Source organism: Hemiscyllium ocellatum, chromosome 4, assembly GCF_020745735.1.
Source record: "Hemiscyllium ocellatum isolate sHemOce1 chromosome 4, sHemOce1.pat.X.cur, whole genome shotgun sequence".
Taxonomy (NCBI): Eukaryota; Metazoa; Chordata; class Chondrichthyes; order Orectolobiformes; family Hemiscylliidae; genus Hemiscyllium; species Hemiscyllium ocellatum.
The window spans coordinates 9439669-9466819 of NC_083404.1; the positions used below are offsets into that span (position 1 = coordinate 9439669).

Below are 27151 nucleotides of genomic sequence, written 5' to 3' on the forward strand. Positions count from 1 at the left end.
ATGTTAACTGAATTCTTGTACGAAATGAGTTACTTTTGTGGCTTACTTGCATATTAGTAATTTGAACATACTGTATCACAACAAAACCTGAGGGAATTCTGAAGTCACTGTGGCTCAAGATAATATCTGCAGTTTCCCAGTTGAATTTAAGAACTTCAGACTGATTTCTGAGAGGATCTCACGTTCATGATGATCTGAGCAAGCTATTCGTGTCATTCCGAACCGTAGTTTCGAGCAGCACTGTGTGATATATGCCTCACTGCTTTATCTATTCTGGGAGCATTATTTAGACATGTGTCTTGCAACTGATCACTGGACAAAAAACATAGAATGTCAACCTGATTTTGTCTTGGATGCTGTGCTCACATAACACTATAAGTCCTCATCTGGAATGCAGTGCCTGAAAATATAACTAACTTTCAAAAAGGAATTAGATATATACTTGAAAAGGAAACCTTTGTAAGACCATTAAGAAGAAGTGGGACTAATTGGCTTGAAAGAGCTGGCAGAGGTATAATTAGCTGAATGGTCTTCCCTGTGCTGTAAGGTGCTACAATTCTGCAGTTAATAATTCATTGAAAAAAATCTTCTTTCTACTGAATTAAAATAACAGAGAATGGCATTTCAGATAATAGTGGCAATCATTTGTGCCTACTGGAATAAGAGTCCAGAAATATTCTTCTAAAAAGATTTGTACATGGATTACAAGTATTTCTCTTAGCTAAATTAAAGGAATATTTTTATATCAGCTGGTTGGCAAATAGCCTAAAGTGTTAGTGTCAAGTGTTAGTGTCAGAGCATCCTGAATTTATTATAACATGTTGTTAGAAATATTTGCTGGCCATCATGCCACTTGTACTACAGTCAATACATAGCTGATCAAAACACAAAATTTCAACATTGTCCTATTGTATAGAAATCCTGGTCCAGTTACATTTCTCAGTACACTGGTTAATTTTTTTTTGCTTTATGCTCAATTCTCTCCCCTCCTCTCATTCTGTCTCTCTTGAGGTTATTGATTGTCCCAATGAGAATTTTTGTTTGTGAATTTTGAAGGTTACGGGAGCATGAAAGTATCAAGCTAATTTTCCTTCAATTCACTCAATATCCATATATCAATTCCAATATTTGCAAATCCAGCTGTGCAGATTGCTGGAAAGAAAACAGGACTAGTAACTTTGACTGGCATTCCTTCCCTAATGCTGTTGAAGATATTTGTCATTGTCTTAGAGTTCAGTTTCAGATCAACTCATTCAAATTGGGGAACACACCAGGATAAATGTCCAGCCAGATAAATTTATTATATCATTAGAAGAACTGAACCAGTTGTAGTTTATCTATAGGTTTTGTCTAATATTTAAGTAAAAAATGCAAGCAAGAATAATTCTTTACAATGTTGTATCTAACACTATATTAATTAATATAGATTGAGAAGAGATTGTTCCACATAATTAAAAGATTGTTTCAAATGTTACTATCTGTTTACAAATAATCTCACTTCAGTAGTCTAACTGCGATTCTTTTGTTGGGTGTGCAATTCTCAATATAGATTCAATCAGTGCAAATCCAAGCCATGATATGCATTTTGGGAATCAATATCTTTGCAAAAGACATTTAAAGGATCTATACTGTAACAAGTGTGCAAAGTCCTTAATAATCGTACATAATTTTTTAAAATTGCATCAAGTCAATAATTTGCTTAACCCTGGCAGCAGGAAAGGAACTGCCTGCACTTATGTGGTACTTTAGCAAATACATTCTGCAAAATTCTGTCAGTCTGCTGTTAGATTGTCGATGGTTTGCTAATTCCAGGGTCTGTAGCCATCGTTGTGCAGAGTGGTGACTCCTGTGGTGACTCTGTAGGGACTGCATTCCTCTTTATATGGATTCTGGGGGGCTGCCGGTGAATCCTCACTTGAATTGTAAGGGTAATCTCCATCCACATTGCTTCTCTGACTGATTGGCAAATGGTGCAGTTCCTGCGTGACTTCAGAATCTACCTGGAGCCTCTCATCTGATTAACAAATTAGTGTAGATGTTAGAAACAAAAATAAAACACACTCTCTGGAGGAAGTAAACCTGCAATTTCACCTCAGGCAATCATATAAAATCATGTGGGGCATGGATAGTGTAAATAGTCAAAGTCTTACCCCTGGGGTAGGGGAGTCCAGAACTAGAGGGCATAGGTTTAGGGTGAGAGGGGGATTTATAAAAGGGACCTACGGGCAATTTTTTCATGCAAAGGATGGTGTGTGTATGGAATGAACAGCCAGAGGAAGTGGTGGAGGCTGATATAATTACAACATTTAAAAGGCATCTGGATGGGTATATAAATAGGAAGGATATAGAAGGATATGGGTCAAATGCTGGCAAATGGGACTAGATTAGTTTAGGATATCTGGTCGGCATGGATGAGTTGGACCGAAGGGTCTGTTTCCGTGTTGTACATCTCTATTACTCTATGACTCCATGGTCATCTAAGAAACCAGTAGCTCCCCATACAAGATGTTAATTCAGAAAGCATTTTGAATCATCTTCAATTCTAGCACTTGAGATACAAATTGTTTCATTGTATTCTTTTCCCTCCAAGTTTTGGGAATCCTGCCTGTGCCATGCCTCATCCAGCAGGGTACTCCAGTATCCTGCTCACAAAGTAGGGTGCCAGATTGTCCCTCTCTACCATGTCCAGGCAAATGTCAGGAACAGTACAGGGCAGCTCTGGGGCTGACAGTGTTTGTCTGGCTGAGTAATGGTCTTTTAAAGATGGCACCAGCATCACGGATGCTGAAGAATTCCAGGATCTCCGTTGAGGGCTGTGTTGTCCTGGGAATGGCGTGAGTTAAGATGGGATGGAAATGGGTCACGATACTCACCATAAGGACTGAAATAACAATTAATGTGGCAAGTTTGGTAAGATATGGAGAGATAACCCGCTCAGCCTCGCAACCTCCATCAGGCCTGACATAACTCACACTTAACCAAAAAAGCTAAGATTCAGCCCTTAATTTCTATTAATGCAAATGTCTAATATTTTGCTGCATTTATTTCAATGGAGTCATTTAACGAGATTGCTATTCTAACCTTGTGTTTAATTAATACCTATGAATGCACATCCTGCTGTTTAGATTTGCCAGAAAGTGGATGCAAAACCAGCTTTTCTTTGAGGTTCTTACTTTAGGTTGGGTTAAAATTGCCAACCTGTTGTATCTGCAGTTCAGTATTGCATTGTAATGTTAGCTAGTGCCGCAGTCAGCACGTTATCCTTGAATTTAGACTCCATGCTGATATTGCAGATAAAGGCACAGCTCAATGTAATATTAAACCACATATATTGAAAGATTTCAGATTTGACTCCTGAATTAAACAACTTAACTGATCCTAGCCCAGATTGCAAGAGTTGTATCATATTTACAGTAATAAAATGGAGCATTCAGTCAACAGACCAATTTCACCAGTTAGCTCTGCTCATCCTCCTCATTTAATCCAATCAACATATCCCATTATTCCTTCCTCCATCATCTGCTTATCTAACACCCCCTCAAATATATCCATATTATTTGCATCAACAACTTCTTGTCGCAGCCTAAGCAGGGGCTGTTTCCATGCTGCATTACTCTACCCTATGTTTATGATAAATACGTTTAGTCATTTCCATAAGTGTAAACATGATCAAAAAATTATTCTCTGAAATCATCTCTTAATATTAAACACGGGTTAGACCAAAGGGTCTGTTTCCATGCTGTACATCTCTATGACTATGACTATGACCTGACAGTGTTCTCCATTCTAGAGAAATGTCCCAGACTTTTCTTACCTGAATCTTACATTAAATCTTACCTGAAAGATAACCATTCCGTTCTGGATTCATTCTATTAAATCCTACATCTCCAGCAGTGCCCAAACTATTCACAATGATCCTAGTGTGGTAAACCCAGGTCATATTTATATTTAACACAACTTTCTCAATAATATCCCTTGAATCCTTATAGTACTTGTGCTTTTTCATGATATTTTTCATCTGATTAAAAACTTTTAGTGATTTGTATTCCCAAACCCTAGTTAAACCAATTTTCCCATGAGTATATGCCTTCTTTATAACTTCTGCCTAAATGCACACCAGATACTTCTATTGAAACTAATTTGTGAATTATAGTCATTCTGCAAATTTGTTAATGCCTCCATGTATCCTTTTTTCCCCTTATGTTATGTCACAGTTCCCTTCTGTCTTAACTAAATTTGCAATCTGATTTCATCCACAAAGATTAAAATGGCATTTGTAGTTCCTGAATCTAAACTGTTTGTATAAATGAGGAATTACAGTGGCACCAGCACAGAGGTTTGCAGGAATGCTGCATTTTCCAATGAGTAACTAGTATTCAGCCTCACTTTTTCTTCTGTTTTACAGCCAGCTTTCTCTCCATTGTGCTACTTATCCTCAAACTGTACACGTTCTGTCCTTAATCATAACCTTAATATGTGGTGTTTTATTAAATGCATCATAGAAACCTTTTACTTAGTGTGATGCAGTGCATAGTAATGTAGCCTGATAATGTGACCACTGATAATAAACTGATTGATCTATGATTCCCTGGACTTATTCAGTTTTATTATTTAGATATAGAAGTCACACTTGCTGGCTTCCAGTCCTCTGACACTAGTCCCTTTCCACATGGAATATATACATTATTCTCTACTATCCCCAACTTAATGCACATTGAACCATGTTTGGGACTTTGTTTTTATTCTTTTAAAATTTGATTAATTTATCAATTCTTTAACCATTTATATGCTTTTATATCTTTTTGTAATAACTTCTTTTGATGCTATATGCTTGTGTTGGTCACCCTGGTAAATACCAAAGCAAAGTAATTTTTTAACATTTCATTCTCATCGTCTTTGAGGTTATTGTACATATCCCTTAGTCACCGTCGAAACTGGTTTTTTCTTCCATTAATTAATCTTTAAAATACTTGTTCTTCCATTTTATATTCCTTCATGGTTTTGCTTTGCCTTTGTCAATGAGCTCATGGCTTCTTTCTTAACCTCTTCATATTTCTTTTGTCACCTTCTGCATGTTGATCTAGTATCTACTTTTTCTTGGTTTCAATTGGGTCTTTTTCTTTTTTTTAATCCATTCTGTATCATTACTGGTTGGTTTGTTCTACCATTAGACTTGACTAACAACTATTTCTTGTTTCTTGTTCTATTTCTTTCCTTGCCAGTAGACTTTTCTCTAGCTTACTTTCCTAATTTTATTCTCATTTCCCTAAAATTAATCTTTTCCAATTTATTACTTTGATCTTATGGAGTCCTAGAAGTCTATAGCATGACAACAGGCCCTTTGGTCCAACCTGCCCATGCTGCTCAGTTTAAACTCCTCCCATTTGCCTGTGTTTGGTCCATATCCCTCCATACCTATCCCATCCACGTACCTGTCTACATGTTTCTTAACCCTTACTTATATCCTTCTCAATATCAGTCTTAAACCCAACATCATTATCAAAGTTGCCCTAGATGGTCCCCTCCAGTTACTTACATACGCTTGTAGATTTTCTATTACTAGACCCAGATGTCATCCCATTCTTAGAATCCCTACAGTGGGAACAGGCCATTAGGCCCAACAAGTCCACACTGACTCTCCAAAGAATATCCCACCCAGCCCTATTCCCCTACTCTATTGTTCTATGCGCCAAGACTAATGCACTTAACCTACACATCCCTAAACACTATGAGCAATTTGGCATAGCCTATTCACCTAACCTTTTTACCTATTCACCTAACCTGCACATCTTTGGACTGTGGGAGGAAACCCACACAGACATGACAAAAATGTGCAAAATCCACTCAAACAGTCACCTGAGGCTGGGATTGAACCCAGGTCCCTGGTGCGGTGAGGCAGCAGTGCTAAGCACTGAGCCACCATGCTGCCATTCTGTTTTTTTAACATGATGAATAAGAAAGGATGCATCCTCGAAAGTCTAAATCCTATACGTCATTTTGCTAATTTCCCCATCATCCAAATGTCTGTGAAGTGTGCTCAGTTGGTCAGTGATAGGTGCTGTCAATGTGCAGGGGAAACCAAGGGATAAAAAAAGTTAATTGAAGCATTTAAGAACTGAACTATTAAACTACTAAGCAAAATGCCTGGTATAAAGTTGGAGGAGATGTATGGTATTTAACTTCCTACTGTCTTGGAAAAAACAAAAGCTATTTTTGTAACTGAGGAAGCAGAAGAGAAATAGTTGAAAGGAGAAAGAAAATATATGATAAAGTCTTTGAGCCACATTTATATAGGAGGAATTTGGATCTTATTCATAATGCCAATTGCATGTTGCTTGCACACCATACTAAAGAGAACAATAAGTGCTTCAGTCAGTGGTAAAGCAGGAACAGCCCAAATTAACTAATTGGTTTCTCCTCAAATTTATCAATAGGGGATGTACAAAATAATGTCAGTAATCTCATGATAGTCAATTCCCATTTTCTGGTATTCAAGCATCCAAAATTCTCATTAACTGGCAAAACTTTCAAAGGACGTTTATCATTTTTATAAGGTTTCTTCAAAAATGTCCATTTGAATTTGATGCACCAGCCAGCAATATAACACGGTGACAGTCAAACCTCTAACTAAGCTCACAGGGGAAAGACGATCACTGGGGCAAAATATAGGACTGTTAATGCTTGTGACATTCATTGCTCATACAATCCCTACAGTGTGGAAGCAGGCCATTAGGCCCGACAGGCAGACACTGACCCTCCAAAGAGTAACCCACCCAGACCCATTCCCTGCCCTATTTCTTGACATTTGCCCCTAACTAATGCACTTCACCTACACACTATGGGCAATTTAGCTTGGCCAATTCACCTAATCTGCACATTGTTGGACTGTGGGAGGAAACTTGAGCTCCCCGGGGAAACCCACACAGACACTGGGAGAACATGCAAACGCCCACACAGTCGCCCGAGGCTGGAATCGAACCCAGGTCGCTGGTGTTATGAGGCAACAGTGCTAACCACTGGGCTGCTGAGCCACCATGCTGCCCATGCAAACTCAGGAAAGAAAAAGCAAATGGAAATTAAATTTAAAATGTCTATCACATTGTCAGGATGTCCAAAAGTATTTCACAGCAAATGAACCTCTTTTCAAATGTAACCTGTAATGATTGCAATGAGGTCAGAGTATGAGTTCCCTGACTGGGGCTATTAATCTGGTCCAATCAGGGAGCCCTGGCTGACAGAGAAGAATGGGAATGTCAGGTATTCTGTTCACTCTGAGCACTGTCTCTGAGGGAACTGGATCAATGTCAAGGTCTCACTGCTTGTAAATAAAGGGTGACTTGATGATGGAATACTGGCCACTGTGGAGTTATTTCAGGGGCGACAAAATAAAAGCACACTCCTGAAGAAAGTTGCTTGCAACAGTCAACCCTGGCATCATGCCATTATTTGGGAAGCTTGACTTGTTTGACCCTGCTGTCAAAGACTGGGCCCAGTATGTGAAAATAATGCATTATTTTTTTCAGGCAAATTACATTAGGACAGACAAAAAGCAACAAGTAATTCTCCTGACGGCTTGTGGACCTGCAGCTTTTTTGATTATTAGGAGCCTGACTTCCCCTGAGGCAGCAGATACTAAAACTTTTCAAGAGTTGACAAATTTAGTTAAGGAATATTATGACCCCAAGTCTTCTCTACTTCTGAGATTCTATCAGTTTAACTCAGAAATTCACAAACCAGGGGAATCCGTATTGGAATTTTTGACTCGGTTAAGGTGACTAGCAGAAGCATGTGACTTTGGTTTCACTGTTAATGAGGTGCTGAGACACTGATTGGTCTGTGGGATTAATGATGTAACCATGCAAAAGTGCCTAATACCTGAACTCCGACTGGACTTCAGACAGGCATTACACCTGGCTTTGTCACTGGAAAATGTGGCAAGTGGAGCATAAGAGCTGCAGGGTATTCTGAGGGAAGTCTGACTAGTCCTCACCAGTCTGACTGAGCTTGGGGAACACCATTTGAGTGAAAGCAATTACACAGCCTCATTCAAGACATATCCTGAACAGAGTGATTCTAGGTCAGCCCACAGCAAAATCCCAAAACAAAGACAAGCCTTGGCCAAAAAGTTAACATTTTCCTCAGGTTCAGGGCCAGCAAGCCATAGTAGTTACTGCCAGTGTACGGACTCGAGACAGCAAAAGAGTCCCACTAGACCTAAACTGAGGAAGTGAACTCATTGGCCAGTATCTAGGAGAGTGCACACCCTGGAAAGTCCACCTACATCTGGTTTTCAACAATTAAATTTCTTAGCAACATCCAAATCAGAACAAATCAAAATAAATGTCTGGTCCCAGTTCTAATGGAGATCAGTACCATGCAGCTGTTTCAATGATCACAGAACTAGTCTTTAACGAAATTCACAAGACCTTGACTAGATTGAGAACCTATACCAGGGAACCTTTATAGAATAACACTACAACTTTGGTTCTGGTTGCTTATGAGTTACAGCTGGTTCAGTTACCACTGATTGTAGTAAAAGGTTTGGGCCCAAGCTTGGTGGGGTGAAATTGGTTGAGAAAGATTCACCTGGATTGGCTCAATATTTTTCGATTTGAAAATGGCTGCCTGAGTGAAATCCAATGAAATACCCGGAGGTGTTTCAGGAAGGTCTAGGGGCTATCAGAGGAGGCAAGGCCACCTTGTATTTTGACCAGAAAGGAATTACACAATTTCGCAAGGCCCTCCCAGTGCCATTTGCCTGACAGACAAAAGTAAAGGCAGAAATCAGGAGGTATGAATTATTGAGCTGCATCCCACTGGCTGATACACCACCTCTGAAAGAGTCCATAATGATTTAAAATTTTCTGGACAAATTTCCAGTGACAGCTGGCAAAATCAGACTTTGGGGGCAGAAGGATCTGGTCCTGGCAAAACTTGAACAGCTGGTAGTGACGGGGGGAAACTAAAGGGCCGACACAACCAGAATTGAAACCTTTCTGGATTGGGAGAGACCAATTCATCGTAGAGGCGGCATATTATTAAGGGGAGCAAGAGTGATTGTCCCAAGCAATAATCACCTCCAGATACTGGCTGAACCCCACCAGGGCTCATTCAGGGGTGTCCAAAGTTGGATGAGAAGTTAGGTCTGGTGGCCAGGTTTGGATGCAGAGATAGCTGCGTTGATGGAGCTGTGCACAGAGTGCCAACAAGGACAAAAATTACCACCAGCTGACCCCACATATTTGTGGGAATGGCCGGGTAAACGCTGGACTCAGCTACACGTCAGCTATGCCACTCCGTTCGTGGGCTCAATGTTCTTAGTCACTGTGGGTGCCCACTTAAAATGGCTGGACATACATTGAGTTCATTCGTCAAACGCGGGGATGACGATAGAAAAACTGTGAACCTCTTTTGCAATACACAGATGTGTTGGTCACAGATAATGAGCCATGATTTACCAGCAGGGAATTTGAGTATTTCCTCAACTCGAATGGGATTCAACATATCAGGACAGCTCAACACCATGCATCATCCAATGGCCTGGCAGGAAGAGCAGTCTTGACTTTGAAGGCAGTTTTAAAGAAACATCCTACAGCTTCACTAGATACCAAACAGGCCTGTTTCCTGTTTGATTATGGAACCATCCCTCTTACAACTACAGGGATAGCTCCAACAGAGTTTCTAATGGAGAGAAAACTCTGCACCAGGTTAAATCGAGGCGAAAGTGATTACCGCAGATGCTGGAGATTAGAGTCAAGAGCGTGGTGCTTGAAAAGCACAGCAGGTCAGGCAGCATCTGAGGAACAGGAGAATCGAAGTTTCAGGCATAAGCTCTTCATCATTCATTCCTGATGAAGGGCTGATACCTCGGGTGTTGCCTGACCTGCTGTGCTTTTCCAGCACCACACTCTTGACCAGGTTAAATCTGATATTCCTGGACTTGGGTGGGAGGATGAAACAGCATTAGGAATGCCAATGCCAGACAGAAAACTTTGCTAAGCAAGAGAGACAATTTCCTTAAGTTTGGTGTCGGAACCACAGGAATGGCAATGGTAAGAGGCGAGGTCGACATGAGGTCAGGTGCAGTGGCGTCTGGAGATCAGGTAGGTGTGATGGTGCTGAACAAGCACATGGATCATTATAAAATCGGCAAACTCGCAAACGATGCCATTAGGTGGATTGGCCCAAAATAAATTGTCTGTAGTGTCCAGGAATGTGCAGGTTAGGTGGATTAGCCTTAGGAAATGCAGGGTTACAGGGGAAAGGTTGGGGGCTGGGTCTGGGTGGGATGCTCTTTGGAAGTGGTGTAGATTCGATGGGTTAATAGCCTGCTTCCACGCTGTAGGGATTCTATGAAGCCCTTCACTATTATCCTCACAGTTCACAATATTTCCCAGTTTGATGATCCATAAATGTTTGACATCGTGCCCTGGACACTCAGATGGCTAAAGACCAGAAAAATCAGTTATCCTAACACTAGCTACTGAAAACATTCCTGCATTCTCTGCCCCAACACTTTCTCAGCCATTCCAAGCTTCTGCACTTTCTGATCAGCATGCTGTTCCGTTGACCTCTGGTTCAGGAAGTGACTGCCAAAGGTCACTGAGTGTGTGGTCATTGAAGGTCCACACACTAAAGATAAAGTTACAGGGAGTATTGCTTTCCTTCAGACAACTGCTCTGCATAACTCTCTCATTGCTATAACTCAACCAACTTTGTTTTGCTTCTACTGCCTCCCCCCTTTATAGTCTATAGGCCCCAGCTTTGCTGGCAAGGCTGTTGTGTGGCACTTATCAAATATCTTTTGAAAATCTACATGCACCTTACCAGGTGTGCATCAAACTTCTCTGCTGCTTCATTCAAAACATCAGTCAAATTAATTTTAAAAATTCGCCTTCAACAAGATAAAACGAAAACTGCGGATGCTGATGATCCGAAACAAAAATTGAAATTGCTAGAAAAAACTCAGCAGGTCTGTCAGCATCTGCGGAGAGAAAACAGAGTTAATGTTTTGAGTCCAATGACCCATTTCAGCTCTGAAGAATCTTAATTGTTTTCTCTCTGCAGATGCCGCCAGACCTGCTGAGTTTCTCCACCAACTTATTTTTCAACAATCCATGCCAGATCTCTGTTAGTAAAACACACATGTCCAAATGTCTGTTAACTTTGTCCTGGATTATAATTTCAAAGCTTCTCCATCTCTGAATTAAACTAGCTGAGCTACAGCAGCTTGGTTTAGCCTTCCAACATTTTTTTGTTTGGAACATTTGCAACTTTCTAGATTATCTGGCACTTTCCACTGACCCTGATCTCTATATACTAAATGAACAGAGACTCATTTTGCCTGTGGTGTTGTGGTCTGCAGTCAGAACAGGTGTAGTTTCCTCCCACCACTAATACAGCCACTAATGTACTTGGGAGAATCCAAGGTGATAGAACACAAACTGATAACAGTAGCTTGATTGGCTAGGAAGATAGAGAAAAGGATGCAGAGGGAGTTGATGATAAAGTTAACTAAATAAAAGCAACAAGAAACAGAATCTCTGCTACTGGAAGTGGAGATAGAACAAAAAACAAATTTCACTTCCACACACAGCCTCAGAAATGCAATGAAAATGTGAAGGTGACAGCTCTGGTGTGATGAGTTCAAATAAAAAAAAAGAACGTTTTCAAATTAGATAGCAATTTTCCTATTGATTACTTGTAAATAATGTCACTTCACCAAGTTCGACGTGAAGTATTCTATTCAGTTGCTGCCTTCTTGTCCTATCTCTATTGTATTTGCAGGACAGCAGTCACCCTAATCATATCAAACAAGCCAGGTTCCCAGGCTAGACACACAAATGAATGGTAGTGTGGAAAAGGGAGAGGATTAATAGTGGCAAGTGTACAAAGATGTGTATCTACAGGGATTTCAATGATAATATACCAGGGACGTATTGAAAATATTGAAAAAGTGGGAATAGCTGGTATATGCAAGAACATTCAAATATTGTAATCAGGATTTAAAATATATATATAGTTTCAGTAATGTAGTGAAATGTGCTGGGATTTAAAATGTTTCTTTCCAAACATTGTGCCAAGGTTGGAGGATTTCAGCTGTAGGGAGATACTGAATAGATTGGGGTTGTTTTCCCTAGAGCATCGGAGATTGAGGGGTGACCTTATAAAAGTTTATAAAATCATGCAGGGCATGGATAGGGTGAATAGTCAAGGTTTTTTTTCCCCCAGGGTAGGGGGGTCTAAAGCTAAAGGGCATAAGTTTAAGGTGAGAGGGGTAAGATTTAAAAAAGGACATGGGGCAACTTTTTCACACAGAGGGTGGTGTGTGTATGGAATGAGCTGCCAGAGGAGATGGTGGGGGCTGGTACAATTACAACATTTAAAAAACATCTGGATGGGGATATGAATAGGAAGAGTTTGGAGGGATATGAGCCAAGTGCTGGCAAATGGGACTAGATTAATGTAGAATACCTGGTTGGCATGAACAAGTTGGACTGAAGGGTCTGTTTCCATGTTGTACAACTCTATGACTCTGTGACCAAGCAGCTTATATTTTGTTATATTTGTATTCAGTTTTGCCTTGTGTTTTAAACTGATGTTTATCAGAACTTTCCAATTTGCGGAATCAGATTTGCATTCACAAATGGAAATATATTTGTAGTTCATGGGCCAGGCTGGAACATGACAGAGGGTGGTGGTGGAGGAGGATTGTTTTTCAGACTGGAGGCCTGTGACCAGTGGAGTGCCACAAGGAGTGGTGCTGGGTCCTCTGCTTTTCATCATTTATATAAATGATTTGGATGTGAGCATAAGAGATACAGTTAGTAAGTTTGCTAATGACACCAAATTGGAGGTGTAGTGGACAGCGAAGAAGGTCACCTAAGTTTACAACAGGATCTTGATTAGATGGGCCAATGGGCTGAGAAGTGGCAGATGGAGTTTAATCTAGATAAATGTGAGGTGCTGCATATTTGGGAAAACAAATCTTAGCAGTACTTATATGCTTTATGGTAAGGTCCTAAGGAGTGTTGCTGACCAAAGACCTTGGAGTGCAGGTTCATAGCTCCTTGAAAGTGGTGTTGCAGGTAGATAGGATAGTGAAGAAGGTGTTTGGTATGCTTTACTTTATTGGTCAGAGTATTGAGTACAGGAGTTGGGAGGTCGTGTTACGGCAGTATAGAACATTGGTTAGGCCACTGTTGCAAGGTTAGGTGAATTGGCCATGCTAAATTGCCCGTAGTGTTAGGTGAAGAGGTAAATGTAGGGGAATGGTCAGGGTGGGTTGCGCTTTGGCGGGCCGATGTGGACTTATTGGGCCGAAGGGCCTGTTTCCACACTGTAAGTAATCTAACCTAATCTAATTACCATCACCCCCATTTCCAAACAGAAGGGGAAGAGAGAGGAAATATACATTCACTGCCTCACATGTACTACAGGAGAATGGAGGATGAGAAACATATAGCCATGATCTAATGGCAGTGCAGGCTTGATGGGCCGAATGATTTAATTCTGCTCCTATATCTTATGGTCATTTACAATTCTGCCCAAGGTCATTACCAATTGTATCAAGTCTGCTTTGGAGTTCGGTCTGCCCTGATCAAACCTGTGCTGGACCCCGCAGGAAGATAACCTTAAACACTCAGGGACATAATGGTCTACTTACAGGACAGAGATGGCCTTTGTCACTCCATTGCACATCTACATGATGGATGCACTCTCCAAAATGGGAGTTTGGGGAGGAAATTGGAATTGGATCCAACTGCTCTGCACAAGCATCAGTGGCACAGTTTCAACACAGGAATCAGAAATAACCTCAGAAGTCATGGGCAAGAAAAAGGTCTACAGGGACGTGACATACATTCTCTAGATAGAGGGAAAATGCGACAGTACCCCATTCTGATCCAATCTGTGCCTAGACCCCTGATAATCAAACACCCAGAGTCGTTTACATGCAAAAGTTCTGTCTGTCTCTAGTGTTGGGAAGGATGAGTCAGGCCACATTATCACAGAACACTACATTCATTTGGACCACGCCACATCAAATAACTCTCATAGAAACGTTTTTCTCCAAAAGTCCATCAGGCAGAAGTCCACACATAATGTACTTGAAATCCTGTAGGAAAAGGAGATGATCCTCTCCAATGGCTCCTTAAGCAGACAGTCAAATGTCATTTGGCAGAACACTCCATTGTCAGCGCTTGAAATTGCTGGAAAAGCTCAGTAGGTCTGGCAGCACATGTGGAGAAAAATCAGCGCTAACATTTCGAACTGAGTGACCCTCCTCAGAACTCCCCAGTTCCCCAGTTCCAAGGAAGGGTCACTCGACCCAAAACATTAACGCTGATTTCTCTCCACAGATGCTGCTTGACCTGCTGAGATTTTCCAGAAATTTCTATTGTTGTCCCTTATATTTGATAATTATGCTGATTTATAAAACACTTCCAATCCTCAAGCTTGCTAGTATTCTTTACAACATTATAAGGCTCTTCTTTTAATTAAATCTGACCCTTAAAAATCTGAGTGAGTCATGGATGGATCATTTTTGCTGAGTTTTTGTTTTTCAATAAAATATGTTTTTGTTGAACATTTTTAAACTGTTTCCCTAAATGGTTCCCACTGCATTTTTACCAGCAAACATTTTAGTCCATTTAACTAAACAACTTTAACCACTCTCTTCCCATATCTACACAATTGGCTTTAAGTTTAAGATTCATATTTGTGATTGAAATATGGAAGTTTAAAGATTAATATGGAATTCAATTGCATTAAGATCACTACTCCCCAGTAGATTTTTGTTCTGTCATTAATAAATAACATTGTCTTGTTGCACAATACTAGATCTAAAATAACTATATACCTAATTGGTTCTACAACATATTATTCCAGAAAAACATCACAAAAGTATTCTACAAAATCATTTTGCACTGTTGTCAGACTGATATTTGCACATTACCAGCAAAATCTTCAACATTTCATGCAATAAACATTTATTTCCTAGTTATTAACATAACTGCTTTTGCCCTGTATTTATTAAACTGCATTACTAAACTGCATTGAACTAGCCCACAATGCACAGTAGTCACAGGCCAGAATATCAAAAGCACCCATGCCCACATTTGTATCAAGCATCCTTCTGCACAATTGGAATGGGTTACTGGCATATGGTGTGTGCTGTGGAGGTTAACCTGGTGAATGTGTCACATTCGTTCTGAAAGGGCCTCAGCTTGCTATTAAAGAAATTTGCTGGTGACAGAAAAATATTATAATTGGTATTAACTCCTTTTGAGTTCTGAAAACAGGAAGCCTTCAAACAGTTATACAGCTCTCTGGTGGCTCAACTCATTAAAGCATTGAATAGCTGAATCATAGAGTGGAAAGTCGCAGATGCAGCCTTCACTGTTAACTGATAAGTTAGCTCATCTCAACCAGGATGCCAATAACAATGCTTCATTTGTCCTGAGGGCCCTTGGGTGCTTGAGGACGCAATCATCCAGAGTTTAACTCTCAATTGCTGTCCAAAGGCAAAAGCACTTATAAAGATATGAGCAGTGGACAGGACTGGCTTGACTATGATAATTCCCTGTTCAAACAGATTACTAAACCTCACTAAGTAATAAAAAAACTGAATGAGATTTTCAGTTGTCCAAAATTGGGTGGGCTCCAACTAAAAAAGATGTGAGGGCTCCTCTTGTGGTGCAGTGGTAGTGTCCCTATACCTGGTCCGAGAGGCCCAGATTTAAGCCTAATCTGCTCCAGAGGTGAGTAATAACATCTCCAAACAGGTTGACTAGGAAAATAGGTAGAAAAGTGAGAGGGGTCCTCTAATGGCACTGTGTCAGTGTCTCTACGCTAGCAGGCTCAGGTTCAAGACCACCTGCTCCACCAGTGTTCATAATATTTCTGAACAGGCTGATTAGTAAGAATAGATTAAATAAATGGGAGTTTAAAATGCAACTAATGTTCTGTAATGTGTTGTAAAAGCAATGATTATTGTTGAAAATTAGTATCAGCAATACCTCCACTGCCTTGTCAATGAAACTAAATGTTATGTAACCTAGATCAATGCATGTTGGTGACTAGCTAACTAACCAAACATAATCCTGTGCTCACCCATTCTTGTCTTCCCGATATCCACAACATCAGGGCCAATCTTTATCAATTCCAGCGATAAACTCTGGCTGATTGCTGACTTTCTTCATCCTTGCATGGGATAAGGGCCGAGGTGAATTAAAATATCTCAACTGCTGTCCATATGAGATTAATTAGGCAAGAATAGACCACAAATTGATACATTGCTGGTCAGCCCAGTTGATTGGACAGCTGGCTTGCAATACTGAGTGATGCCAACATTGTGGGCTCAATTCTCATATGGGCTGAGGTTAACCTGAAGGAACCTTCTTCCTAACCTCTCACCTGAGGCAAGGTAACATAAAGGTTCGACCACCACCAATTGTATCTCTCTCTCTCTCTCTAATAAGAGTGTGGTCCTCTGGGACTACAGTGACTTTAGCCTACAAGTTCGAGGCATTCTTTGTCTTTTGGCAGTCCCCCAGAGAAAGGAGAATGTTTGTATGTACTCTAGTGAGAACCTTTTACTCTGGGGAAGCTGTTCCAGTGCAGCTGAAACGCAGTTCTGGCAGACCAGGAGTCTCTCCTGATTGCCATCGGCATGTTCATAACTAACATATTTTGCCGCATCATGAACACTCCTTCCTTGACCATCAAGTTCTAGAGTGTGACTTCAACCCAGAAATTTTGGTTTAGAGGTAGTGACACCATCTACTGTGCCAGAAAACCTCCGGTCGGGAATCTACTGGCGGACACAGTGGCTTCACCAACTCAGTTATCAAATTAGTAAGTCATTATTAATTTTAATAAATGCTAAGACTAGTTATTATCCTTCATACGTATGATGCTTTCTTGTTATACAGCAGGGTTAGGAATTCAGAATCGTCTTGAAGAGAGTTGACGACCAGCATTTGTGAATGGAACAGAATATTACCTTCCTACTCCCAATTGATAGGCCAGTTCCACCACAATGTTTGTGTCACAAAATAGTGGCTTGGTTTCACATAGATGCACACTGGATTACTTCAGCCTTGAAATCAGATGAAACATATATAACCCAGGGATATGACACAAGCTTCAAGAAGATAGTTTCAAATCAATCAATTGGACTACTTGGTAACTTCCTAAAAAATATTTCTGAGGGCTTTAAATACCAGCAGGTAAAAATTGGGCACATTATTCTCCTAATATTCAAATTCAATTACCATTCTGAAGCCTGGCTGGGCAGCCCTGCATGTGTCAGCATTGATACATTGGGGAGACAGCAACTGTTCCAGGTCTGCTGACTCTGAAAGCAATTTTGTATAGGTAACATCTGCACACTGAAACTGAGCTAAACATTCTCAAAGCAAAACATGAGAATATAGGAAATTGGAGAAGTGCAGGCTATTTGGTCCCTTGAGTCTGCTACTTCATTCAACTAGATCATAGCTGGTCATCTACCTCAACACAATTTACCTGCATGATTATACACTTATCTCTTGATATCTTTAATAGATAGAAATCTATCAACCTCTGTCTTGAACATGCACAATGACTGATCATAGGATCATTGCAAAGACCAACCACCTTCCACATGAAGAAGTTTCTCTCCATCTAAGTTCTGGATTGCTTTTTATTCTTATGTTGTATTACCAGTTTCTGGATCACCACCCCTCAAGTCTATTGAGCCCTGAAAGAACTTTATATGCTTCATGACATCACCTCTCACTCTTAAAATATAGGACCAAACTCCTCAATCTCTCAGCAGAGGACAATTCCATCCTAGAGATCAATCTGGTGAATCTTCACTGCACTCCCTCTATACCTTTCTTAGATAAAGAGACCAAAGCTGTACACTATATAATAGGTCATAAAAACCCATACGGTTTATGAGTGCCCTTCAAGGAGGTCTGCCATATTAAGTACACGTGACTCCAGGTCCTCAGAAATATGCTGATATGGCCCAGTAAGCCAATCAGATCAAAGACAAGTAGTGGTATGCAACAAATCTCGCAATACTCAAGTTCTATCCTAACAAAGGACTATTTCCAATGCTAAATCATTTCAGTCTCTCATTGCCTTGGCCTTAGTTCTCAATTATTCCTAGCAGATCTAGTTTTCATTATCCTCCAAAAAGACAGACACAAAATATTTATTTGGTTTTTCTGCCACCCCCTTATTCCCCATTACAAAGTATTCTATCTCTGCCTATAATAAGCCCACATTGGTCTTTGACAATATTTTCCTTTCCTTGCTTAGCGAGTGAAGCTTTTACAGTTTGTTTTGGTTTCTCACTATGTTCTTTCATATTCTATTTTCTCTTCCTTTATTTACCATTGCATAAATTTGTTGAATTCTGAAAGGTTCCCAGTCCTGAGGCTGACCAATTTTTGGCAACTTTGTAAGTCTTTTCCTATCATCTAATACAATCTTTTAACTAGCCTTGGTAGCCATATTTGTCTCACCTTTCCTGTTGGATTTTGTGTCTTAAAGGAGTGTAAAATCTGTGTATTGATAATTAAAGCACTGGCTACTGCTTGCCTACCACCACAGTATTTAACATCACTGACCTGTGTGGAGTTGCATCTGGTGATACTTGAGCTCATGCGCTTCCACAAAGCTCTTGTCACAGATTGCACAAGCAAAACCTTTTTCTTTGGAGTGTGTGCGTCTTACATGGCTGTCGTGAGCGGCATGTGAGGCAAAGGCTTTGCCACAGTGTCGGCATTTAAAGGGCTTCTCTCCAGAGTGTTGTCGAATGTGAGTACGCAAGATGCTTGAGGCAGTGAAAGCCTAGAGGCAAGGAAAAGCAGAAATTTATCTGTGATGCTTATAAGAATTGCCAAAACTAAGAAAACGAAACATTTCAATTCTTCTCACTAACATTCAGACTGTAGAATTTAGTTGAATTTAAGACGTCCTCAATGCTTTTATCTTAACCAGCTACACCTTGATGTTTATTCCAAATATTTCTCACACATTATGTTTATGCACTATTGGACAATTACTCCTGTGGAGAAAGTGAGGACAGCAGATGCTGGAGATCAGAGCTGAAAAATGTGTTGCTGGAAAAGTGCAGCAGGTCAGGCAGCATCCAAGGAGCAGGAGAATCGACGTTCCGGGCATAAATCCTTCCTGAAGAAGGGCTTATGCCCGCGTCGATTCTCCTGCTCCTTTGATGCTGCCTGACCTGCTGCGTTTTTCCAATAACACATTTTTCAGCAATTCCTCCTGTGGTCTTGGTTCCCAATGTCTAAATAAATGTCCAGGATCTACTGTGGCCCATGGCCATGGGGAGATCTTGTAAGAAATGTGTCTGCTTGGTTGACAAACTTAAGAAATCCAACAGGTCCACTTCAATTTGTTGCCAAGCGTGATAGGCTCAGGTGTCAAGAATTGGCAAAATTAACACAAATCTTAATTCGATAAAACAAAACATATTTTAAGAAATTAAGTTTTTTTTATCTGTAACAGAAATGAAAATTTCTGGAAAAGCTCAGCAGGTTTGGCACCATCTGTGGAGGAAAAGCAAAGTTTTGGGTCCAGTGACCCTTCTTCAGAAACCCTTCTATCTTTTTTGTTTCTTTATCTGTTTTAAATGTTCATTGTATCTATATTATATTTCTTTGTTCTATTTTTCTACCTGCCTTGCTCACAAATTGTTGTACAAATGGACACATGAACCTACCTTGTTGCAGTAAACACATTTGTATGGCCGCTCTCCTGAGTGAACTCTCATGTGTTTATTAAGACTAGAGGACTGCGAGAAGCTCTTCCCACACACAGTGCACTGCTCAACAGAGAGAGTCACATTTGTAAAAGGATTGTAAAAGTAACGTTTAGCATTATCTCCCACTTATAACTAAATTGATTATCAACATTACACTGAATTAAGACGAGTGCAGGGTAGGTAAGTAAGTGTAATGAAATTTTAAGACCATTAGAAATAGGAACAGGAGTAGGCCATTCAGTCCCTTCACCATTGAATAGGATCTGACATTCCTCATATTCACTTTCCTGCCTTTTCCCTGTAACCCTTGATTTCCCTACCGTTAAGAGTAGTAGTGGGATGCAATATGAATTGGTGTACCAGTGCATTCTAGCACAATGGGTTTACCCCCTGGTCATGCTCACATCTCTTAGCTGTGTTACCATAAAGAGCTACACAAACAAAGGTTTGGCATCTCTCTAATTGATGGTACGATGGCGCACTAACAATGGAGTGAAAGCAAGAATGTTCTCAAGTAATTAATTAGAAAAATTAGTACAAGTTTAAATTCTCTACAGTATGGAAACAGGCACTTCAGCCCAACAAGTCCACACCAACCCTCCAAAGAGTAACCCACCCAGACCCATTCCCCTACCCTTTCGTTACCCCTGACTAATGCACCTAACACTATGGGAAATTTAGCATGGCCGATTCACCTTATCTGTACATCATTTGGATTGCGTGAGGAAACCAGAGCACACCCACGCAGACACGGGGAGAATGTGCAAACTCCACACAGGCAGTCACCTGAGGCGGGAATCAAACCAGGTCCCTGGCGCTGTGAGGCAGCAGTGCTAACCACTGAGCCACCGTGCCAAAAACAGTTAGAAACATGCATGATAATTGGAAAGAGTAAGGTTTTGTGGAAGTGAAGTCATGGTTAGTCAATATATATTTGTTAATACTGAACATATAATATTTCTTTGGAGGTATACATTGTGCTGCAGATAAGTAGAAGCCCATTGGTCCACTGTTTCTTAGATTTCCAAATGGGATTTGACAAAGTGCCGCATAGATTGTTATTTCACACATTAAAAACTTATTGCACAGGAGGTAACATACTAAAATGGATTGAGGATTGGCTGGCTGACAGAAAACAGAATGTGTATAAATGGGTCTTTTTTTCTGATTGGGAGGAGGGTGACAAGCAGAGGTCTATGTTGGGCCTTCAACTTTTACAGTTTATTTTAACAACTTAGCTGAGGCAAGTGGAAGTTTGGGAGGTAAATTTGCAAGATACAACAGATCTTGAAGAAGACAGTATGAGTTTGCAGATTAGATTGATATGTAAGTGGGCAAAAGTCTGGCAGATAGAGTATATTGTGGCAAAATATGAAAATGTTTATTTTTTCAGGAATAAAAAAAGCAGGATATTGCCTATGTGGAGGACAACTGCCGAATTCTGAGGTGGTCAGTGTTCTCGGTCTTTCTAGTGCATCAGTCTCAAAAAATTAGCAAATAATTAAGAAGGCTAATAGAATGTTGTACTTTATTACAACAGGATTTAACAGAAATTTAAGGATGTTATGCCTTCAAGAAATTTATGGATGATATTAGACAGGGCAGTGTTGAGATTATATCTTGATACTGTGGAATTGAGAATTGGTCTCCTTATTTATGGGAAGGTGTAAATGTATTAAAGGTGTTTTAGAGATGGTTTTCTACACTGAGACATAGAAAAAGAGAACTTAAGTAATTTGACTGAACCATATGAGATCCAGAACAGTCTTGACAAGACTGATGTGGAAATGACTTTCTTCTTGTGGGTGAGTCTAAACTAGGGAGCATTACCTTGAGAGTTGTCTCCAAGGAGAGTTTTTTTTTCTCTCACCGAGTTGGATCTCTCTCGCTCAAAGAACGGAAATGGAATCATTAAGGCTTTTAAGGTGGCAGTAAATAGACTTTTGTGAGTCAGGGGAATTAAAGGTTAGCAGGTATAGGTAGAAATGTGAAATTTGAAGCAAATAGATCAACCATGATCTTAAAGAATGGGGAATAGGGCTCAAAGGGCTGAATGGTCTATTTCTTCACATAATTTAAATACTTATATGTTTATAGTTGCAACAGTTCCCTTTACAGAAAAATAAGGATGGTGGCAGTACTGAGAGAAAAGTGATCATATTGTCTACAAATAAATTGTGGTTTTTCATGTGTTGCTTGTGTGTAGATGTAGCAGCAGGTCCAGATATTTTGGATGTGGTGCACATCTGCTGAGCTGGTATATCAGGTGCAGAATGGTGGAATTGTAAAAAGTATTTTATCAGGATTGATAATGTATCTCTAATTAATTCATGGGTAAGTCAATCAAAATGAATACAAAATGAAGTACTGAGCCATGCTAGAATCAGTAATGAATACCATCAACGTATTTGCGATATTTCACAACCTAGATTGCTACAATAATATTGCAAATCTTGGAACAGTATGTGCTTGCTATTCCAATGTTTCCAGCGTATCACTTAATTAGACAATAAATCCCTAAAGGGTGATTATTGCAAAGAATATTCCTTGTACAATCTTTCTGGAATCATTTAATGAGATGAGATAGCTAAAAACGACTATGCCAACAATTTAACCCTGGTAGCTCCTAATTCAAATAGAACTATTATGGGTGGCACGGTGGCTCAGTGGTTAGTGCTGCTGCCTCACAGCACCAGGGTCCCAGGTTTGCTTCCAGACTTGGGTGACTGTGTGGAGTTTGCACATTCTCCCTGTGTCTGCATGGGTTTCCTCCCATAGTCCAAAGATATGCAATTCAGGTGAATTGGCCATGTTAAATTGCCCATAGTGTTAGGTGCATTAGTCGGGGGGGATTACTCTTCAGAGGATTGTTGTGGAGTTGTTGGGCCAAAGGGCCTGTTTCCACACTGTACGGAATCTAATCTATAGAGTTTTAGTTTACAGAAGGAGACCACTGGACCCATTGTGTAAGTACTAGCCTTTGCAAAAAGAAAGAATTGTGACATTTGCAGTGAATCCAGTGGGTATGTGATCTGAGCAAAAATAAATCATTTTATCATAGTGTACAACAGCGAGTTCTGGAGTTTTTATGTATAACTGCAATGTGAGCTCACTAGGATGTTCACATTTACAGGCTGTAGGAAGGATGTTATTGAATTTGAAAAGGTTCAGAAATGATTTCCATGTTGCTAGGGAGAGACTGAATAGGCTGGGACTATTTTCCAGGAGCATCAAAGGCTGAGGGGTGACCTTGTAAAATCATGAAGGGCATAGATGAGGTAAGCAGACAAGATCTTTTCCCTGGGGTGGGGAGTCCAGAACTAGAGCGCATAGGTTTAGGGTGAGAGGGGAAAAATTTAAATGGGACCTAAAGGGCAACATTTTCACACAGAGGGTGGTATGTGTATGGAATGAGCTGCCAGAGGAAGTGGAGGAGGCTGGTACAATTGCAACATTTAAAAGGCATTTGGATGGGTATATGAATACGAAGGGTTTGGAGGGAAATGGGACAAATGCTAGTAAATGGGACTAGATTCATTTAGGATAACTGGTCAGCATGGACTAGTTGGACCGAAGGATCTGTTTCCATGCTGTATATCTCTATGGTTCTACCAACTCATGAATTTTCAGGGCTATTTCGGGAAATAGATAGTCAGAGAGTGAGAATTATTATCAAACAGAAATTGTCCCCCTCCAAATTAGTTGAAAAATTGCGAGTGGGGCTTTGGCGACTGATGAAGCAATGCAGTGAGTTCATAGAGGAATACTGTCAGGTTTGGATTGAGGGGAAATCCACTCGCTCAAAATAAGGAGCGGATCTAAACTCAACGTGTGCGAATTCACGGCTGGATTTTGGGGATGTGGTCCACATAATATCGGAGACACTCTTACACCCCTGTGAAACCCGGTCCTCTGGCAGGGACACTGCGTTTGGATTTCGGATTTCCCCCTTTCGGATTTGGGAGGGTCTAGTGAGCAGTTTGCGGTGAGCCGGGTACTCACTTTGTGGGGTCTGTGTTTCTCATGAACGTGCAGGATATGGATTCTCAGTCTGTCTCTCTTCTCGAACGACCTGTTACACAGGTGACAGGGGAATTTCCGATCCCCCTGGTCCACACAGCGAGTGTATTTCAGATGCTTGTCCCTGTAGTATTTGTAGGCAAATACCTTGCCACACCTCTCACATTTAAAACCCTCAGCGGACTCTGCCAAAGGAATGAAAGTGGCATTTTAGTCAAGCGATCGCGGCTAATGACAGTAAACCGCAAAAGGGCAGAAAATCGTTTAAGTGTTTTAACCTTCAGCCTGCTGCGTGAATGGCCTTTCAGTTACTTCCTTTAAAGTGACCGGGATTCCCATAAACTGGAGGTAGCAGTCCCCATACCACACCAACAGCTCCTGTTTCTCTGTCACATCCTTGCAGGTCTCATAGAAGATTTTGCCTTCGCTCTGGATAGCGGTTAAGTTCTGTTCCTGGGGCGTCCTGGCGCAGTTCACCAGAGCCATCCAATTACTCGCCGCCCCTTTGCCGTCTATGAAGTGACTCAGTGTGCCGCCTTCAAAAATCTGGAATACAAGTTGTCCCATGTGTGTGTGAGAGAGAGAGAGCATATAGCTGTAACTATAGCATATAGTTGTCCCATGTGTGTGTGAGAGAGAGCATATAGCTGTAACTATAGCATATAGTTGTCCCATGTGTGTGTGAGAGAGAGCGAGCATATAGCTGTAACTATAGCATATAGTTGTCCCATGTGTGTGTGAGAGAGAGGGAGCATATAGCTGTAACTATAGCATATAGTTGTCCCATGTGTGTGTGAGAGAGAGCATATAGCTGTAACTATAACATACAGTTGTCCCATGTGTGTGTGTGAGAGAGAGAGCATATAGATGTAACTACAGCATATCATTGTCCCGTGTGTGTGTGAGAGAGAGCATATAGCTGTAGCTATAGCATATAGTTGTCTCGTGTGTGAGCATATAGCTGTCTCATGTGTGTGAGAGACCATATAGCTGTAACTATAGCATATAGTTATCCCATGTGTGTGTGAGCATATAGCTGTCCCACGTGTATGTGAGAGACCATATAGCTGTAACTATGGCATATAGCTATCCCATGTGTGTGTGAGCATATAGCTGTCCCATGTGTGTGTGAGCATATAGTTGTAACTATAGCATATAGTTGTCCCATGTGTGTGAGAGAGCATATAGTTGTAACTATAGCATATCACTGTCCCATGTGAGAGTGAGATCAGACTGACAGCATGCAGCTGCCTTTCCCAACCACTGGAACCAGCTCCTGTGGGACAGTCAATACTCAAACACACCCTCACCTCCTACTACACACAGTCCTTCAGCTGTACATTTCAAACAGCAGCACCCCGATACCCTGGCCGTGTTTGAGATGGTCCAGTGTAACTCTCACCTCCCACATTAAGGAGTTATCGTCGTAGGTTTTAATTTCACTCGTATTCACCACTTTTCCTGTGAACGGTCCGAATCGGACCCCCTTGGGGATCAGCGTTTGGGAACAGAAGACCCCGAGGTGGTGCACTCCGCCGTAAAGAGTGTGAGAGACAGCGAGCCCTGCCACAGAGCCGAGACACACAGAGACACAGAGACACAGAGAGAGAGAGAGAGTTAGTGCCCCTGGGTGGGGAGCGAGAGACCGAGAGAGTGGCACCGCTCCCCGCCACTCCCCTCGTCTGACCCTAAGCCACCAACGCCCTACCCACTCGGTCCTCCAGCCCCCTCCCCACTCGGTCCCCCAGCCCCCTCACCCCCATCCCCACTCGGTCCCCCAGCCCCCTCACCCCTTCCCCAGTCTGGGGCCACTGTCTCGGGGAGGAGTCTCTCCCTGGCTTTCCTGAGCGGTATTTATTCCTCAGTCAACACCCACACTGACAGCCTGTCTTGTTATCACCGCATTGCTGATATCCTGATAGGCGCTTTGTAAATGCAGATCTGCACCCAGGCAGCCTCTCCCTCCCTCTCTGTCCTCCCTCCCCTCACTCATTCAGTCGAAATCCTTCCCAGCCCCATTCATTACCCTCTCCCACCCGCCATCACTCTCCTTCACCCACTCATCACCCTCTCCCATTCTCCATCACTCTCCTTCACCCACTCATCACCCTCTCCCACTCTCCATCACTCTCCTTCACCCACTCATCACCCTCTCCCATTCTCCATCACTCTCCTTCACCCACTCATCACCCTCTCCCACCCTCCATCACTCTCCTTCACCCACTCATCATCCTCTCCCACCCTCAGTCACATTCTGTCACCCACTCATCATCCTCTCCCACCCTCAGTCACCCTCTGTCACCCACTCATCACCCTCTCCTACCCTCAGTCACCCTCTGTCACCCACTCATCATCCTCTCCCACCCTCAGTCACCCTCTGTCACCCACTTATCACCCTCTCCTACCCTCAGTCACCCTCTGTCACCCACTCATCATCCTCTCCCACCCTCAGTCACACTCATTACCCTCTACCACCCTCAGTCACCCTCTGTCACCCACTCATCACCCTCTCCTACCCTTAGTCACCCTCTGTCACCCACTCATCATCCTCTCCCACCCTCAGTCACCCTCCTTCGCCCACTCATCACCCTCTCCCACCCTCCATCTCCCTCCGTCACTCACTCATCACCCTCTCCCACACCCCCACCCCATCAGTCAAAGGCACCCTCACTACCTCATCCTTCTCTTGGCCTCCCCCATGACCTTCCCATCCCCATCCCCATCCCCAACCCCTCTCCCTGACTCACCCAGTGGGATTTCCAGACCCTCTCTGTCCACCACGTGAAACTGACCCTCCAGTGCACCTACAGAGGGAAAGAGCAGGGAGATGGGTCACTGGCCAAGCCTTGCATTCTGCAGGAGAAGCTGCTGCTAGCCCACCGAGCCCGGAGTGGTCTCAGTACCTGTGTTGCCGGAGATGCGCAGGCCTGAGATGGCATGAGGTGCCAGTTGGTCACCACTGGCGGAATCCATTCGGCCGTACAGCACAGTGTTGAGATGTTCCTCTGTGAAAGGTGCCCCTGGAAGCAGACAGGGCTGGCAGTGCTGGAGCTCCTCACCCAGAGAAGTGCCCACTGTCACCCGCGGCTCCAAACCCAGTGAGGAGGCTGGCACGGTGCTGCCCAGTGCCCGGGACTGGCCCAGGAAGGAGAAACCGCTGAAGGTGAAAGGCAGGGCCGCGTTAGAGGTGGGCAAGAGGCTAGCCCGGGGCTGGAGGGGCAGCAAGGACTCGCCATCCAGGAACCAGGGCTGGGGTATTAAGGAGCTGAGATAACCCGGGATGGTGGGGGCAGGAACCCGCTTGAAGCTTTCCACTGTGTACAGCTGGTCCTTTGCCGATAGGGACAT

General features: G+C 42.0%; 1 protein-coding gene across 1 annotated transcript; it reads right to left on the reverse strand.

The window, feature by feature from the left end:
* Window positions 1-1802: 1802 nt before the first annotated feature.
* On the reverse strand, window positions 1803-27151 carry prdm14 (PR domain containing 14). Its single transcript, XM_060823975.1, has 8 exons — window positions 26707-27151; window positions 26551-26607; window positions 25206-25366; window positions 24082-24349; window positions 23786-23988; window positions 19742-19843; window positions 18624-18846; window positions 1803-2014 (listed from the first exon to the last, which is right to left on the reverse strand). Exons 1-8 carry the CDS (start codon window positions 27149-27151, stop codon window positions 1803-1805), a joined length of 1671 nt encoding a protein of 556 aa, XP_060679958.1.

What these genes read in the sequence shown, in the direction of transcription:
- prdm14 (XM_060823975.1), bottom strand. Translation starts at nt 27,151, where the DNA reads ATGTCCCTATCGGCAAAGGACCAGCTGTACACAGTGGAAAGCTTCAAG. An exon ending in GGGTCTGGAAATCCCACTGG is followed by an intron (nt 25,367 to 26,550) that starts GTGAGTCAGGGA and finishes GCTCTGTGGCAG; the next exon opens with GGCTCGCTGTCTCTCACACT. An exon ending in ATTCACGCAGCAGGCTGAAG is followed by an intron (nt 23,989 to 24,081) that starts GTTAAAACACTT and finishes TTCCTTTGGCAG; the next exon opens with AGTCCGCTGAGGGTTTTAAA.